This window comes from Suillus discolor (assembly GCF_016758755.1).
Source record: "Suillus discolor strain FC423 chromosome Unknown F5147scaffold_147, whole genome shotgun sequence".
In the NCBI taxonomy this organism is placed as follows: Eukaryota; Fungi; Basidiomycota; class Agaricomycetes; order Boletales; family Suillaceae; genus Suillus; species Suillus discolor.
The window spans coordinates 28542-46173 of record NW_024541394.1 but is presented as its reverse complement, the minus strand read 5'-3'; the positions used below and the strand labels follow the sequence as shown (position 1 = coordinate 46173).

The 17632-nt window shown below is 44.0% G+C and overlaps 3 protein-coding genes across 3 annotated transcripts; 2 read left to right on the top strand and 1 right to left on the bottom strand.

Moving 5' to 3' along the window:
• Nucleotides 1-4184: 4184 nt before the first annotated feature.
• On the bottom strand, nucleotides 4185-5236 carry F5147DRAFT_781666 (uncharacterized protein; the record flags this gene model as incomplete). The annotated part of the gene is made up of 4 exons (XM_041442684.1): nucleotides 4185-4385; nucleotides 4437-4702; nucleotides 4758-5004; nucleotides 5060-5236. The coding sequence occupies 4 exons, from the start codon at nucleotides 5234-5236 to the stop codon at nucleotides 4185-4187; spliced, it is 891 nt and encodes a 296-aa protein (XP_041284886.1).
• Nucleotides 5237-10039: 4803 nt separating this feature from the next.
• On the top strand, nucleotides 10040-13607 carry F5147DRAFT_659242 (uncharacterized protein; the record flags this gene model as incomplete). Its single annotated transcript, XM_041434568.1, has 15 exons — nucleotides 10040-10054; nucleotides 10299-10430; nucleotides 10484-10571; nucleotides 10743-10763; nucleotides 10813-10924; nucleotides 11045-11059; nucleotides 11148-11185; nucleotides 11225-11241; nucleotides 11441-11551; nucleotides 11607-11768; nucleotides 11823-11996; nucleotides 12468-12497; nucleotides 12658-12696; nucleotides 12761-12972; nucleotides 13031-13607. 15 exons carry the CDS (start codon nucleotides 10040-10042, stop codon nucleotides 13605-13607), a joined length of 1743 nt encoding a protein of 580 aa, XP_041284885.1.
• Nucleotides 13608-15344: 1737 nt separating this feature from the next.
• On the top strand, nucleotides 15345-17209 carry F5147DRAFT_588555 (uncharacterized protein; the record flags this gene model as incomplete). Its single annotated transcript, XM_041432097.1, has 9 exons — nucleotides 15345-15442; nucleotides 15497-15756; nucleotides 15812-15992; nucleotides 16046-16352; nucleotides 16408-16481; nucleotides 16528-16648; nucleotides 16736-16798; nucleotides 16853-17026; nucleotides 17075-17209. Coding segments are annotated over 9 exons (1413 nt in total), but the record flags the coding sequence as incomplete, so codon positions are not given.
• Between the last annotated feature and the right edge of the window lie 423 nt (nucleotides 17210-17632).

The window sequence follows — 17632 nt, the reverse complement described above, 5'->3', positions numbered from 1 at the left end:
ACAAAGGCGATCCAAGGCAGTCCTGCGAAGGTCAGCATGCCCAATTGGTGCATACCATCATACAAAGAGAAATTCCATTCTAAGGGCAGTATGATAGGGGCCACCAGTATACACAATGTTGACATGGTGCACTCCTAGCACCCTGGCATAGCGATAGTGGCCATCATCACTAGTGCTGTTAAGAACCATGATGTCACGGTGTAAGGTCTTGGGATTTATGACATCTTGATCTCGTCGTGTGTTGTAAGTTGTGTAGTTGAAACGAGCGATGTTATGGTGATAGATACGATTGTGTTTGAAGAGGACTTGATCTGTTCCTCCTTGATATGAGTCACCAGGTTGAGATACCAGGATGCACAAAAGAAGATGCTCTTTTAGGTGTGAATAGTAATTCTATAATGAGAGCATGTTCAGCTATCAATGAATCATTGGTAGAAAAAACAAACCTGCATGGCTGGATCACCTTCATGCAACCACAGGTAAGAGCCAATGTCATCATTGACCTTCTCACTCACGCCAATGTGGTGGTGTACACAGGGTTCATAAGCCATACTATCCGGTGCTTCACTAGGTCTTGATTTTTGAAGACGACTCTTGATATGCCTAATACGGGTTTGGCAACGCTCAATTTGAGTGAGCTGATGTATAAAGGATTTCCTATCTGTTCTAAGATATCGCCTCTTGCTGGTGCAGTGCTCCAATTTACCCTGTCCAAATATTTCAGATGATCAGTACAGCTGCAATTGTCAATGCTTACTGGTTCTGTACTGTAAGAATTGGTTGTTCCAAATCGTCGAATACAAGACACGTAGTCTCCAAGAGCATGGATCTTGTAAGTCTGCAGGTTGAAGGAAACTGTCCTGCGAAGTTTGTTGCTATTTGCTGGTTCCTCTACCGTCATAGTCTGGCCATTACCATCGTTAGGGAGGCCATTGGTTGCAGATTTGTTCTTCTTGCCAGCCTGGGTTTGACGAATTGCTTCTTTTGCTTGATGGCGCAAACATGTGTTCACTTCCCTATCAAGCTTGTTGGCATCAAAGGCTGAGCACACGTTAACCTTGAAGTTGCGGAGCTGGTTGCTGATATCAGTAGTCATCGTGTCTAGGATATCCAACGTCAAGTCCGAATGCATGCAGAGTTTTGAAAGGCCATGCCAATGAGCCAGCGTGAAAAGAAGGTCCTGCACTATTTGGTTTTGAGGAGCTGGAAAAAGACCATCGAATACCGGCATAGCACACTTCAAAAAGTCAGCTGAGTTAATCTAGCCTGTACGTTGCACAGTACCTGGAGAAGATCTTCAAAATTACGTGCCACCATATTGGAGAGCTCTGAGGTATTTGCAGTGAATCTTCTTATAGTAGATTGCCCAAATGATGGAACCAGTCGGTATCTATGAGAAGACACAGTGTATGAGCATTCCTTTCATTGCAAAGGAAAAGGCTACCAGACCTCCTATCTAGTTCATGTACTAGATCTTTGTCAATAGAACGTATAATCCTCAGTGAATGTATGAGGAGTGAGCGCCAAACTCCAAGTTCCACTTCATGAAGAAGATCCACTACTAGTGCTTCAAATATATTCAAGCCTAGAATGCTGAGATATTTAGAAAAGGTGTTCTTGTGACATGTTAGCTTGGCTGAAAGAATCAACGGAGTTGTGTACATAGGTTGGCACCCAAGAACAAGGCTTCAGTAGATTCTCTACCCCAGTGCTGTCTACTCCGTAATTCTTTTCATACATCAGTTTTCTAGCGGTATCGACCAATTGCTTTTGATCACCATGAGAGCGCTGGAGTGTAGTGCACTGCTGTCTATCTCTAGTCATACCGAGATTGTGCAGTTGACTTTTTGGAATCAAACACCTTGAACAAGGACATCCGCCTAGTTGATGGATAGTTGCGATAAGAGCTCTGGTATCATTAGCTTCTGACTTTGTCATAAAAAAAATGGCTCACTTCTCTGGGTAGTCTGCCGAGTAAGTGAATATCCTTGGGTAAAACCTACGCACAACTCCATCACAACACACAATGATGATACCGTGCTCATAAGCTTCCAAAAACTCTTCATCTAGTAGAACCTCCCACTGCGCCTGGAACAGCTCTCTCTGACAGTGTGTAGTACACTCTTGGCTGACGCCCTTTCCCCCTGTATGATGGCAAGTAAAGTCTTTAAATGAATCAGGAAGCTAGGGGCTATATTGTGAGTGGCTGCATAACATTGATGATAGAAATTTGGTGGTTACCTTCTGAAAGTACGCAACATGATTGCCAAGATGGCAAGAAGGCTTGCAATGACAATACTTTGATTCATTCCCAAAGAACAGGTAAACAGGCCATAGCTTTGCATTGCCAAAACTAGTCAGGTGAGTAGCATCTGACTAGAATATTAGTTTGACTGCCACTCCAGGGATTTGCTACTTACCAGACCAGAACATTAGGGAAACCACCACCCTAGGAAGATCGCAACCAGGCTCCCTAGGAGAATCTTGCAGTTCCTGGTGCGTGGCCATAAAAGCCGGTGAAGTATAAAGCTCGCCATATATTTTGACCTTGCTTTGAAGGTGACCAGGGTGCCATAGGAGCTCATAGGGCTCATAATGGAAAAGCTCATCATCCCCTATATTCGTCAGCTTCTCACGTATGATGCCAACCAGGGAACGATGGTACAATTCTGCAACTGTGTATGGTCTAACACCTGCATGTTCATTGGTACGAGTGAATAGGATCTGAATAGACACATCAGTCTTGTGCCAGCCTGTGTCCTCATCCTCCCATTCATTTCCACCCTCCTCATAATCATTTTGACCCAAGGTGGAATTAATCTTGTCCCAAGGTGTCGCCAGAACACCAGCACGGTCAAAGTCAGAATCCGTGACTATGTCAACCAGTTCGCTGAAACTCTGCTGAGACTTCTGTACTCCCCCATTCCAATACCAATTACCAAGTTCTAAAGATGAGCGATTGGAGTAAGAATAGTAAGGTGAAACTTCGTCAGTGGTAATTGCAGCTGACAGAGCTCTTTCTGGCCTGGGGATGGCACTGATGTCCTCCAGTGTGATCGCCTCTTCTGGATCATGAGATGGTGGGTGTGAGGAAAAAAACTGGTGTACGAGTCCAAAGATGTTTCGAGGAGTGCAAAAAGGAGGTTGCAATTCTGGAGGATGTGTTAGAGGGGGAGGTGAGTCTAGAGCTTGCTGGATGTTCAAGTCATTTATAGGGATGCTGGGAAGGGGTTGAGGTAGAACATCCTCAAATTGTCGGTAGCACTTTGGCAACTGAGTGCCGCTGCGCCTTGTCCTACGCTGGGCTAAAGGCACATCCTCACTGCTACTATCCTCCCGTCCCTGATGGTCCAAGACGCAGTTAAGCAGTATGGTAGCATTATTCTGCGGCAATGCAGATGTAGAGGCAGGAGGATTGTTTAATGGAGAATTGCTGCTGGCTGTGAGACGAGGGAAGATGGCCAATGGTGAACTTGCATCTGAAGGAGTAGACTGTGGGCCCAAGAACCTTCCACGATCTGTAAGGTGAGTCCTTGCCCTTTTGACCGACCCCAGAAGATCCTTAGCTTTGCTTAAAGCTGAGAACAGTCTTTTTTTACCCTTGATACAGGATTTTTGATATCTAGTGAAGGCGCTTTCCTGCTGAAACCCATGGCCACAAGTACAAGTGAAATTGGCTGGGACGCCATCTCGGTTCATTGAAGGCTAAGGACAACAAATGAAGATGTATGGCTAAAGTTTCAGTGATGCATTAACTTACGAGCCCAGATCTAGGCCTGTGCCCTAGAAGTCCCAATTGGGCTCACTGTTGCCAGGTGCTGACAACGATGAGCTCAGACTTTGCGCAACCCGAAACCTTCTGATTTATAAATATACGTGTGACAATGGTGGCTAATCAACATTGCTTGACAATCATACAATCACTGTACATCATCCCCCCTGAAAAATGGCGTGAATGAATAGCTGTTCAGAAGTCAGTCCTGTAGCTTGCTCCTGTGTCGGAAGAATTATCCAATTGGCATTTATACTGGTCAACAAATAGGCGACGACGAGGCTGAGCCCCCCCCCTGGACCATGCTATAAATGTACGTCAAGATGAGTTGTTGTTGTGAGCAATGAACACATTTACCAGTGTTACTCTCAGTAAGGTATTGTATGGTGTCTGAGAGGAGCTCCACTTTGGTTTAGGCGCGATGAAATCTTGATTGCATTAGACCCAATTCTGCTTGAAGAAAGCTAGTTTCATCTTCAGCATTAGATAAATCATTGGCGCGTAATATCATGATCTGCAAGGAAGCTCTTTCTGTTGCAAGATCGTCCATGTAAAAGTCCTCTGTACATTCTTCGACCCATGTATTGACCAACTGGTAAGGGCGGTGACCTGCCTGCCAGACATCATAAGAATCAATCCAACAGTGAATGGCAGCAGTACTCACGTTACACACCACCAGAGTCTTATATAACATCATGAGCTTGGATGCAATGGATGTTGATTCTTCAGCAGTATAAACCATGGCAGGCCCAACACCCCTGTCAAAACCCATATCAGCTTCATCATCATCAGAGTCTCCGCTTGTTGAAACTTTGCTTAGCCACTCGTTGCATTTCAGATGTGCCAAAGAACCGACCCTAGAGAGCCTGTCTAGAGGATGCCAGTCTCTTGCAGAGAGCTGAATCACAGGGCGCGAGCTAGCAGGACGAGCTAAAAATCAGATATCAGCATCCTCATGTAAATACATATGGTGCAATTAACTTACAGCCCGCCTTCAGCTGAAGGAGGTCAATGGCCTGAGAATAAAGTGACAATTCCAACTGAGCTCTGTCTTTCTTGTCCTCCATAAACTCTCTTTCTCTGTCAAAAAGGACTCTGCAAGGCAGTTGTGAATTGTGCAATGATTCTCCTTGCATGAATTCAATTTGGTATGCCATTACAAGACACCATAGATCGCCTGAGTAGACATGTTCTTCCAGCAGAAAGAGCAGTAGTCTTAACTCAAATTGAAGCTGAATATAAGACATTTAAAGAAGATTAATAGATAGTGAAAGACTCTTAGCTGACAGTCGGATTCCACTGGCAATCAATCCACCACCTTAGTCCATCAACACCTGCCGAAGAGGAAGAGAGAGCAAGAGCTCCCTTGCGAGAAATTGCTGGTGGTGCAAGGAGCAACAAAAGACGGTGTAGAGACTCATGCCTCTCATTGTGCAATATGGCAGTTTTCACTGGGGAGTACATGGCACGAACTTGTAGCATCACTCTGTGTGCTACCCGCAGCTATCTCTATATGAGGCGCAGCTTTCCCACGCAACGCGCGCCATGCGCGCGTACCTTTCCCGCGCTTCACGATGTATATGCGCGCGCGCTTTCCCGCGCTTGAGCGCCCTATAGCGCCAGCCATCCGGAAGCATCCATCCACTGTCCACCAAGTTCCCTAGTGCGTATATTTCCATTTCTCACATTTGCATATCGTTCCATCTTTATTTTTATCATGGACCCTTACTTACATATATCTTTACATACCTTACTCGGTAGCGCTTCGGCTCCGCATGACAGCGCTTAGGCGCCATACTTAAGCGCCAGCAGTACATACTTACTTACTCACATACTCTCCCACCAGAATGACAGAGGACTTACTGGTTACTACCCACTATTTACCTAGCAGAACATAGTAGAAATCTATTTGTTTACACCTCGCATCTCCCTTCTCTTGTCTTACATCATATCATCACCTAAGCAAACTCACTCTTACTCTCTCTTGTTTCTGCATACACGCGCGCGCATTCCCGCGCCTCGCGCGCACCTGCGCTTTCCCGCGCTTCGCATTGGCCAACCAGTAGCGCTTTCAGCGCATACCTCTAGATCCTTGCTGCACTCACTTCCCCTTTAGGGTCGAACGCACTTGTCATCTCAAGTATAGCAGACTAGGCAATGCACGACCTTACAACAATTATAGATACAGTCAGGAGCACTGTTCGTGCCTTGCTGTATCATTGAACCTTCAACGGTTCTCAATGACCGACATCATTATGTACAGAAGTAGTGGGCTGGGGAGGTTTAGCCCGGTGATAGTACAGACTTAGATGCGGCGGTTGTGTGCAGCTCATGGGAAATTTTAGGACGACAAGATTTTTTTAAAAGAAGTTATTACTGGTAGGGTAATTACCAATGCATGTCCTAGCTAGCAGACATTAATCAAGGAAGCCTAATGATACTTTTCAAAAGCGGTATTCTGTGGTAAGCACCTGTGAAACTCCATAGCCCGTCTAGTCCCAACTTGCTTGCACAGTTTGCAATTCTGGAACAGTATAAGAAACTCCTCCAGGCTGATTTTGCCAGTGAAAGAGCCAAGCCTACTAAACAGAATATATTGTTCTTGATAAGACCACACCTGGTGTATTGATCGAGGCTGATTTTCTGTAGCGCTTAGTTAGTATTGAATACATTATTGTTAAACTCAGCAACTCACCTCTGAGGTGATACACACTGATGCTTTGCGTATGTAACTGAAAATATTTGTTGATTTTTACTGGGTAATTAGTGAGATCAAAGAAATGCACATAGTCTGGATGAAAAAAAACTGACCTTGGTATCCGCAAATGTCCATGGCACATCTTGCCCTCCAGACCAAAGTTCCTTTCATCTCTTCTTGCCAAGAATACACAGTGGACTCAACATAGTTTTGTTGCGTCATGTAGGCACAAAGACAGCAGGGATATTTGAGATGGCGTCTTTTTCTATAGTTATTGAACTGATTTGGAGGAACCATGTTGTAATCATCATCAGCAGGCCTGCATGGCATCAACACATGGTAAGATATCAAATACGTGCAAGAAAATATCGTACCAGGACCAGTCAATCATTGTTTGTGACTTTGTATCAAAGTGTAAGAGCAAAGACATAGATATCATAGCTTCTGTGGTGAGTATGGCTATCCTTCAAATATTGTCTTCATCATGCGAGAGTGCAGTTATGGTCGATGAAGGAGAAGAAGGGGGTTCCATGGCTGGCTCTGAGCATCGACCATCCTACAAAATTTATTTTATGTTAAAATGACAACGCTGTTTACCGCTTGGCAAGACTCTGACCGGTTTCGTAATCGGCCATCAGCGGAAACCTGAAGGCCTGGTGACCCACTTGGTATGGTAATTCTATTGGAAATTAGTGCAAGTCCGGGCCACAGCAAAATTCTAACGAGCCAACTGACCTTATTCAAATCAAGCCACCAGTAGCCAATGACGTTATCATCCTAGTCCTCCTAGCACTGCCAACACACCTAATTAGTTATTGTGAGCAGAATACGGCAACATTAAGCGACCCATACATTCTGCAAGATACTCGGCAGAGTAAATCCAAGAACTGCAAGCAAAGTCGTTTCCGCTCCAAGCATCCAGTATCTCCAAGCTAACATTCTCCCGAGAATTAGGAAGGGCTGGAACAGGTTCTGCACCTTAACAAAGATGTGGTTAAGATCATCGACCACTAAATTTATCAATCTTTACTAGTACATGGAGAGTTAGCAAACATTATATATGTATATAAGAACAGACAAGAGAAACCACCAAACTCTAATTACATGCCTGTAGACATTCCTGATGGTGATGCAACCACGAGGAGACCCACGGAAACTCGTTTGGAACTGATGGGATGCATCGGATGTGGTTGTGGTGGGCTGAGTGCTTCGTAACCTGCTGGCATTGGATGAGAACCCCACATGAGCAGGATAGGCTCCACTGCAAACCTTTGTGAGCGAAACATGAACACATCAGTAATTGTAACTGTAAAAGTAGAGGGACATAATAGACAGACGAGACATCGTGGACAATTCTCAACACTGTAATGCAACAGCAAGATTTTGTCTTTGATAGAGGGTTTAAAGGGCTGGCAACCCAATAATCAGTATGCAATCTCCAGAAAATGTTAGTTGTGCAATGTGAAGACTATCTCACTTACTAGGTCAGGCAGCAAACCAAGCCCATGCAGCACATGGACAGTAGACTGAGTTGACTTCATCTTCTGTCTCACCATGCACATCGGAAACAAGTGAGACGTGAGTTATCATATTTAATGCGAAATACGAAACTGGAACTCGCCTATTGCCTCTATAAACGGCGCCGACCCGATGTCCCCAACAGCTGTACCACCAAGCTGAAAGAACTTCATCGCGATGAAAAGTATTGCATGTTACTGATGCGAGCAAGTTGAATGATAAGGGATATATCGATACGACATAGGATTACAAAGGAGCAGGCGGACTCAGAGTATTAGATAGTTATATGGTTGGAAACTGATCGATATTGATGACGATGCCGTATCATAGTAGTACGAACGAAAGGCTGCTGCATACAAGTCCTGAGATTCTGACTAATCAGATTATCGGAATCTCTACTCTGGCGTCAAAGTTTTCACACTGTGAACAAGTCGTTCATAGTATTTCAAGTTAGTTTATTAGAGGAACTTCTAGTCTAGCCTATGTTTAATGTTAAGTGTTTAGCTGCTGTATTATAGATATGCAAGTGATGTCGCTGATCGCTGATCAGTGATGGTAGTATGGTACAGTAGTGATACAGCATGTAACTCCCCTGGTATACCAAGGCTTGCAGCAACCTTAGAGGCAAACTGGTATAGTATGTGTGTGGAGTAGGTATAATGTGCTTGAAAAAATGAAAACGAAATGTATCTACTTCATCACAATCACCCCTAGATGAATTTTAGCTGATATTGAATAAAAAAATCAGTGACTCACCCTTCTCCGGAATCTGTTTATCAAACACGCCGCAGTGCCCACAGTCTCTGTTGCTGCATTCAGCAGGCCTTGGGCCATCCCGCTCAATGTTGTCCCGATTTGGGATTTGGGTCCAGTGACGGTGGCGTTGTCCTAAAATATTCAAACATCGATCTATTAGTAGATCTCCTATTAGCTTACCTGAGCCCAGAAATATTCGGCTTGCATCTGTAAATTTGTTAATTGCAAGCACCGATGACCATCACAAGTACTTACAATCACTCTCTTGGGCATAGTGCCCATCAATCCACTGCTGTTGAATACTTCTGACACCATCTGTTGTCTGCAAAGATCAGCGAATACTCCGATCATATGGCGCTTAGCATTACTTACCTGATATATCGATTACGTAGCTTAAACTTCGTGGCAAAGTAGTGGCAGGATACTAATGAGCTAATGTGACGGTCACAATGTTACAGCTGCTGTGACAGGCATGCTGTGCAGTGTGTGTGACTTCACTACTACACGTGCCATCTGAAAACAACATAGACATTTTGAAAATTTGAACATCCCTTGACATTCTGAATGCTTTGGCATAGTAAGTTTTCTTGTTCAGTTACATCCTACACATCCTTCTGACTCTTCTCTCCTCCTTGGAGACTCGCCATCAGATCTGAGTTCAATCATCATAGCAGCTTCAAATTGCTACAGCAGTCAGCCGAATAAAAGTTGGCTCATGACATCATAAGTCTCTCCCTTCGCTTCGATCCTTCATGCGTTCATTCATTTTTCTAGATCAGTGCGCTCAATGCCTATCTATTTTGCTAACATATAATACTACTCTCCTTCATCATTGTCCATTCATGTCTATATATCATTTTGGTCTCTCCTACCCTGTCATGAGCTGAGGTGATTTATGCCCATCTTGATGTGGTGCGTAACTCAATAAGCCATTGCTTATCTGTGCTGATTAGTAGTCTGTTAAATCATTGGTCTCCTCAGGACGGCCACCTTTTCGGTGGGATCATGCCTCTATGCACTGCAAGCGAGTTAGAATGAATGGCAGCAGGAACGTCTTGCTACATGGCTGTACGTATGAGTGACTAATGTTCAGCCTGGACTCCAGTCACACAACCTCATGTTTGTAAAAGGGGACTTCTACTGGGGCATGAACCTTATAAAATTTGATGAACGGATCTATCTCGAAAGCTATAAAGTCTAGTCATGGCACTAAGTCCATCATCTCCCTTGCCAATTTCCTGCATTTGATTGTCATGCATACATTTATTTACAGCAAAAGTGCAGGGCGTGTTACAATGTTCGACTACGCTGTGAGTATCATTTACAAAAGCCTCCCTTTGCATTACACTAACGTATCATTAGGAAGAGGCAAGTTTTTCTTCTTTTTCCAATCAGATCAGTAACATCTGTGGTCGTCATGTTGTAAGGTGGCTTAGATGAACTGCGTATGAGCTTAGACTTCGCATGTTACATGTTAGCTGGAACTAGCATTGGCCCATGCTATGTAGGTCATCTAGCATGTCTGATGGTCTGCTTTATCTGATGTGATCACAGTGGCCAGCTGATGTAGCTATGACCACGGATCCTCCCATAGGATACATCGCTATGAATGACCACAGCGGACCCCTTGTTGAGGACTCTAGAAGAGCAGAGTATCAGGTCCTTGTACCTATTTATGGCTTCACCGTGAGTAGTATCCTGCAATACTTCTTAGAATGATGAGATATTCTGTCATACAGCAGCAAGACGACAGAACACTCTACAACGTCAATGTGATTTCCAGGGTTCTCAAACATAATTTGATATCAGTCTGGACATGGCTAAATCGTGTGTCTTTGTGCTCACAAAACCTCCTTATCTGACTTATCTGAGCAGTTGAACTCAACTTCAGCACAAAGCTAGCATGATGGCCGATGGGCTTCTATTGGCAACCTGCATTTACTACTGCCATGTCTTTTGATGGCGCAACATATGGTCACCTGACTGACTACACTGTAGGATCTTATGACTTGCAATTAGGTATGCGCATACACTTGTAGGACACTCCTCTACTGACCGACCATGATAGGATACCTCAATGTCATTCCTAGCCCTGGTGCACATGGACCATTTACGTCGCCATCTATTCCATCAGAAGACTTGATGCAACCCTTGGGATCGACATCCAACTTCTCTGAAGAGTTAAGCTGGCCTGCTAACATGAAAATAATGGCGGAATATGCTTCCCTTTGTCAGACATTCATAGCCAACCTACCTCTCGACAATCCCTAGACAAACATCATATGGTGGTTCAATTATAGGAAGTCTAGTAGCGGGTAGGTATGGACATGCCATGGAGGTAGTGAAGTTGCCAGGTGTCAGGCATCAATTCCTCACACAATGTTTCCTGGAGGTGCTCTCCAGGTGTGGTATGTTGTATGATGATTGTAAATCAGTAGATTGTGAGTATCGTTGAACACCTTGAATGATGCGTGCTGAAGGTACAACAATTCAGATGGTGAGTCTGAACAATGTTGGGTCTTGCAGAACCTAGCTGCTATTCGACCCTAAAGGGTTCTGGACCAGGCTCAAGGCTCAGAGAAGAGGAAATATGATAGGAACTTGCTGAATACTCAGACTCATACTGGTAACTGGTGAAAAGGTAACTTGATTATGTAAGCTACAAAAGTGCAAACATAACACTAAGGTAAAAACAGTCTCTGCAAGCCCAGCCAGAAATGAATCCCTACAGCGCTCATGGTCCTATCATATTTCCAGTGGAATTGGTTTCAGGGACACGCTTCCATTGGCACCATTTAAGAGAACAGGTAATATGTTTATCATTTATATTCTGAACAATCTACTGACATTTGATGATCGCAGTACAATCACAAACCCAATAACTTTGCTTCTGATTGGCACAAAATCATCAGGCATTGCTTGCAGCCAGGGAAACTTATGGATTTCTGTAAAAATCAAGCCAAGTTACAGACACGGACTTCGAGGATGCTTGCAGCTCTCAATACACAACTTGTTTCTGATTCTGTCAGTGTTTTACACGCACCGCAGTAATACTTACCTCAAGCTGACTTTATTTAGGCTGATTACGACATCATTGGCGAAATCATCGGCCTTCAGATGGCCAAAGAAATCTGGCACCACATAGTCTTACGACCAGTCGCATCTAATCCTTCCATTAGCATCGCTGATGTCTACTGGAATCAAATTCTGGACCAGCAGGGAGATGTTTCCCTGGAAGCCATCACATTCATTGTATGCCTAGTGCATCGCTTGCTTATGTTTGCTGATATTGATTGAGTTGAGTTTTAAGTTTTATGAATGATGTCAGAAGGCCCTTAATGTGACACTGGACTGAATGGCTGCCACCAACGTTATTCTGGTGTACAAACGTATCCTACGTCTGAAGGGCCTGCCTCTGGATAAGATTCAACAAGTAGCCAGAGATCTTGGTTTTATCAGGTATCTATTCACTTTCTATCCGCCCAGTATTCCATATTAATACTGCAAAGAGATATCAACGTCTATGGTGTGGACAAAGATGGACGCTACAAGAGACAAACTCTAGGACCAATCATCAGAACTCCTGTTCGCATCCATACGTTTCAGGTTCAACACTTGCAGGAGTTGATACCCGCATATTTCTTTCACCCAAACACATGAGCATCATTCCTGTGTACCAAGCCTTCTAATCACTTTGAATTTGAAGCTCTTCATTGCTTACAGGCTGTTTCCAGCAAAAGAGTGCTTATTGGAGTATGTTAGTCTACATATATCATGTGTCCGCTTCTTCTCTGTTCTCAAGATGTGAAGTATATTTGATTTCTGTCCTTAACCGTTTGTTAAATCCCTGAAGGCCTGACGTCTAAACATCTAATCGTCTAATGAGTTGGCTGATGTTGATCACATGATCAAGGTGGGAATGTGTGCTCATCGTTGTCAGCACCTGACAACAGTGAGCTCAACCTAAGCGGTTACTTTTTTCTGTATAGTCTGAAATTGATTGGAACATGACTCAGTCAACATATGCATCTCATCTATTGTCTTCGCTATCACTGGCAGAGCCATTCAAGTTCAATCTGGAATTCACAGTGGCTGAACTTGAGCTTATAGAGTATACTCTAAGGCAGGTGGGTAGAAATCATGAGGCCTTACCCTTACTTGAGAGAGTTCAGTATATGCGCAGCCTGCCGGCAGGAACCCCTCTTGGGCCGCCTTTGATGGATGATAGGTGAGAACGCCATATACCTTAGCCCTCCACTCCAGATGATAACCTTGATATGATACAGCTTGTCCTCCGAAGATGGTGCCTTTCTCTCTGTTGAAAGGTCATTCATCAAATGTCACAAATTCTCAGCATCTGTGGAAGATTTTTTCCGTCAGAGCCTTGCTTCTGATGATGGGGAGTCAGTGGATGATTATTTCTTTCAAGGGCTCAGTGCTAATGAGACCAGCTTAGATGCAGAGGCATTTGAAGAAGAAGATATTGATGTCATTCCAGACAATGGCAATGGAGATGAAGAACTTCACAGTTGTCGTCACCAACGCCGGGTAGCATCCAGGAAGCTTCGTCAGCTTAACCAACATCCCTACGCACCCCCCAGAGGCCCCATTCTACCCGGAGAGCCTATTAATATGAGGCCACCTGGTCCTGATCCCACCTGTCCTCATAATGGGAGGCGCCTCCATGCAGCTCAAATTTGGCAGGCGCAGGCTACATCTATCCAATCTGCCAGCTTTATCACTTCCGATGCACTCATTGCAACACTCACCACTCCTCATGTAGAGTCTACTGCCTCTCATTTGGATGTCAGAGCGTGGGTCGATAACGCTAACCTGCACCAAACCGGTTCGGTGCATGGATGACTAATGCTCTCCCACAAGCCCAATACCCTAGAAATCATTATGAATAATCTTCCTTTACTTTATGGTTCAGACTGCAGTTCAGATAGTATTTTCATTTCATTTCTCAGATAGACTCAGATAGGCTGAATATGTTTGTATATTTAATTTTGCGGTAAATTTTGCTTAGTCAGCAGCAACAATGACTCAGACTGAATCCCACACATGTCAAGTAACAGTGAAAAATAGTTCTTGCATAAGTTGCCTTGTGGGAACTTTCTTAACACTCTAAATACACGGCTCGCGTCATTTCTACGGTCAATAAAGTAACATCATAGCAAGACACCAACAAATAACATAATCAGTCTGTTACTTAATATTTGTCACATGATACTAAGTCATATGACTCTAACAGTCAGGTGACCTATGATCCTAAACCAAATCATGACAAAGCAACCTTTTGAGATGACTAAAGCTTGATGACACAAATTATAAAGCACATGACTACAGTAAATAGTATTGGTACAATCTGACTAAGCCTATTCCCCTTAAAATGTGGGAAATAGTAGCACAGCCACCATAATTTATCTATATAAGACCCCACTTTTTGCCAATAAAAAATATGCATACAGGGAACTTTTAAGCCCCACAAAATAAATTTGAGTGTGAAGTGTGATCAGTATCAACAACAGTGACAAGAGCTGTTAAGCAACCAACTGAGAGGTCATTGTAAGCAACATCCAGCAATACCTTTCGCTCATCGTCAACAACTGTCAAATATCCTGAGCTCACTGTGCTCAACAGTGAGCAAAACTTTTTCTTTAATTTTCTACTGGTGAACCTCTAGTCTCTTTCTTTTCTTTTCTTTCTTCTTTTTCTGTTTCTTTTTTCTGTTTCTTTTTGTCTTTTTTTTTTTTCATTTGTCTCTTTTTCTGTTCAGTTCGTTCACATCTTAGTGTTATTGTTTGAATTTGTTTCAAGATCTTTGTGTTGTCTTTACGTCCATCTAAGCACCGGCTTAGTGGGAAGACTTCAGAAGTTGATAGTGACGCTTGACCTCACTCATCTGAGTAGTGATACTGAGCCAGGGTTTTCTTTGTCTGCTAGACTTTAGTTGTTGAATAGGGGACTTGGTACTGAAATCCAAGGACGTCCGTTCCTGATTCTGTTTAATACTCATCATGAGTTCCTTGGCAGCAGGTTCAATAGTGAACTAAGAGTTCTACTGATCACTGATTAGTCCTGACCTTTGATTCTACCTGTTTGTGCTGAGGGGGTGATTGTTATAATTTCGCACAACTTTCTGTAGTGAATTTATTATGAGAAGCATTGTTACTGAAGGAAGGGTTTCTCTTACCAATCTATTTCTTTTTTATCAGTACCATACTGTTGGGCTGACTTTTCTCTGTTTTCTAATCACTGCCATACCATTGGAGTGAATCATTTTCTTTTTGTCATCACCATACCATTGGGCTGACTACATTCTGTTTATTTTATTTTCTATTGTGTCCATACTGTTGGATTGACTGGTATTGCTACTGACCTCACAGAAGTACTTTTTGTCTGAACATAGCTTGGGGAAGTGTAAACAGCCACCCACGAACAACCACGTTATCAGTCATTGGTATTTGTCTGAATCACTGACCATGGAGATATTTGATTTTGTAGGTGTTTATCTATAGATCATCTATCTAAGAAGACAATGCCCTGTCTTATCTCAAACAGCAGGATAGTGTCCAGTTAGGTGTCGGCTCAGTAGAAACTATGGTAGCGCGCTGTCAGTTTGTTTCAGTTCACGCAACTGGCTCAAGCTTTATAGCCATGATCACATACATGCAGTTGGCCATGCAATGTCAAAGGTACTTGCACACTTCACTTGGTTTCTTGGTATTGATCAATAATTTGCATTATAGCATCATCACAGCATGTGAGGAGCATTCCAACATTCGCAAATTTTACAATGATGAGGTTGCCAAGTTGAGAAGTGCGCCATCAGAACGTACTTTCCATCGCTGGTATGAACATGGCTGTAAATTCATCTTGCTAGCTGCAGGCAGGTCATTCTACTTGCTTGTTATCATCGCAGGTCTGGAAATACAGTGGAAAGTTGCATCAATGCAGTTTAGTGTCCTTCGGCAAGTTGGTAGTATGTTGAGGCAGCCAGGGATTGGCGGTGAGTAACCTATCCTTTGGCCTCATTGCTGTGTGTTCCTATTGCGTTCCCACAGATAAGGCCGACTTAATCACTCAACGTATCATACCTACCATCGCCTGGATCAGATCCCAAATGCCTATTTCCCTGCAAAGAATTTTTCCATCTTCATTTCTAACATGCATTGGAGCTGGGGACACCCTGGACTGCACAGACCTGGTGCTCACTGATGGAGTCTTCGATATCTTCAGACAAGAGTGCGTAATATATTTATTTTACATTTGCAAAAAATTTCTCACTGACCTTCCAGGAATTTTACTCTCCCAGCCAGGGATATGGGAGCCTGGGCCATTTGCAAATCAGATGTTGCTGAACAGACACTTGTCATTAGTGGTAAGGGCATAACTAGCCACTTACATTCTTTGATGTGTTGCCCTAGTGGGGTGAAACACTTCTGTGTTACAGTCATCCAAACATCTTTTGACCGCTCACATTGTAACAATGTGCGATCCCCTGCTAAGAACGACAGGAAGGAGAATGCGATATGGACGGAAAGCGAGCGCATGAAAGCAGCGGCAGGGGAAGTTGTTAGCGATCTTGATGATCTAGGCAATAAGGTGTGTGAGCTCCAAATTTTGTGATGCAGCGGTCTCACTGATGCTCTCAACCAAGATGGGCAAACTCTATCCAGAGGGCTACAGAAGCCACAGGGGATATGTACGCATACCAATGCACATTCTGAAAGGGTGAATTGATCCTTTGATCGTTTTAAGTAGGAACTCATGTTTTCAGCGGTATGCTTGATTTACGCAATTCAGATGGCAGTCTCATGGCTTTCATCTGTCCCTCTCTACCAGAGACCATTTGCCTTGGCCTCACCAGTAGCTTGCTCGCCTGCTTTGAAAGCAAGAACGTTCTGCACGTTCGCAAGTTTAATGACTCAGAAGGAGCGCCGCAAGTGGAGCAAGACACCGGTTCCACCTTTGAAAAGCTGGTGGAGAAGACTCTTCTTCGTCCCTTCCAGTGCCTGCATTTCTCGCTCTGGAATCGCTACTCAACTGTGGTAGGTCATTGTATTGACAACACTGAACTCTAATGCCAATACTACATCTGACAGGGAGACAATGCACCCACTCATATTCATCCTTATGATATGGTTAGGGCGGATGTAAGTCGCACTAATCATATGCAGTGTTTGCCCTATCCTTCAAGAGACATCTTGGAGCACCAGGAACTGTATAACAACATCCTGACTACATTTGGCGAACTCTTTGAGTGGATTGAAATGGTGGTGAGCGACATTTCTGGGATGTTCAACTTAGCGCTCACCGCATCATAGATGAAGGAGTTTTTGCCAGAGGAGTACGAAGTTCTGGTAGAACTTGGCCAGAATCTTCCTGGTGGAGAACGCTCACTGGTGGCTCCTTTCCTCTCCCTTGTCCTCAATCTCAATGTGACCACAGAGGGTCATTGAGACAGGTTCGACAAGGACCTCTGTCTTGTCTTACCCCTAGGTACAGAGCCCCTTCAGTGGCTTGGCCCTATAGAGTTGGCCAGCCCACCTTGACAATGCTTCTTAGGAGTCGGGCCAACCCACCATGGGCCCACATTAGATTGTCATCCCATAGTCATGGGTGGGCCGGTGAATGCATTGTACCCTACAGTCAGGGCTGGGCCCACAGTGGATTAGCCTCTGAGTTTTGGAGTGAGCCCATGGGTGCCAGGATTAATACTCACGTGTATTGAAGGGTGGGCCTACAGCAGAAAGGAGAAGTTAGCCCTTACCCATTTCGAGTGGGCCCATGGTCTATAATGGTCGGCGAGTGTATGCTGGAAAAATATGTCGGCGAAGTGATAGCCGGAATGCTGTGCCAGCGATTATCAATAGGCGTCGGCG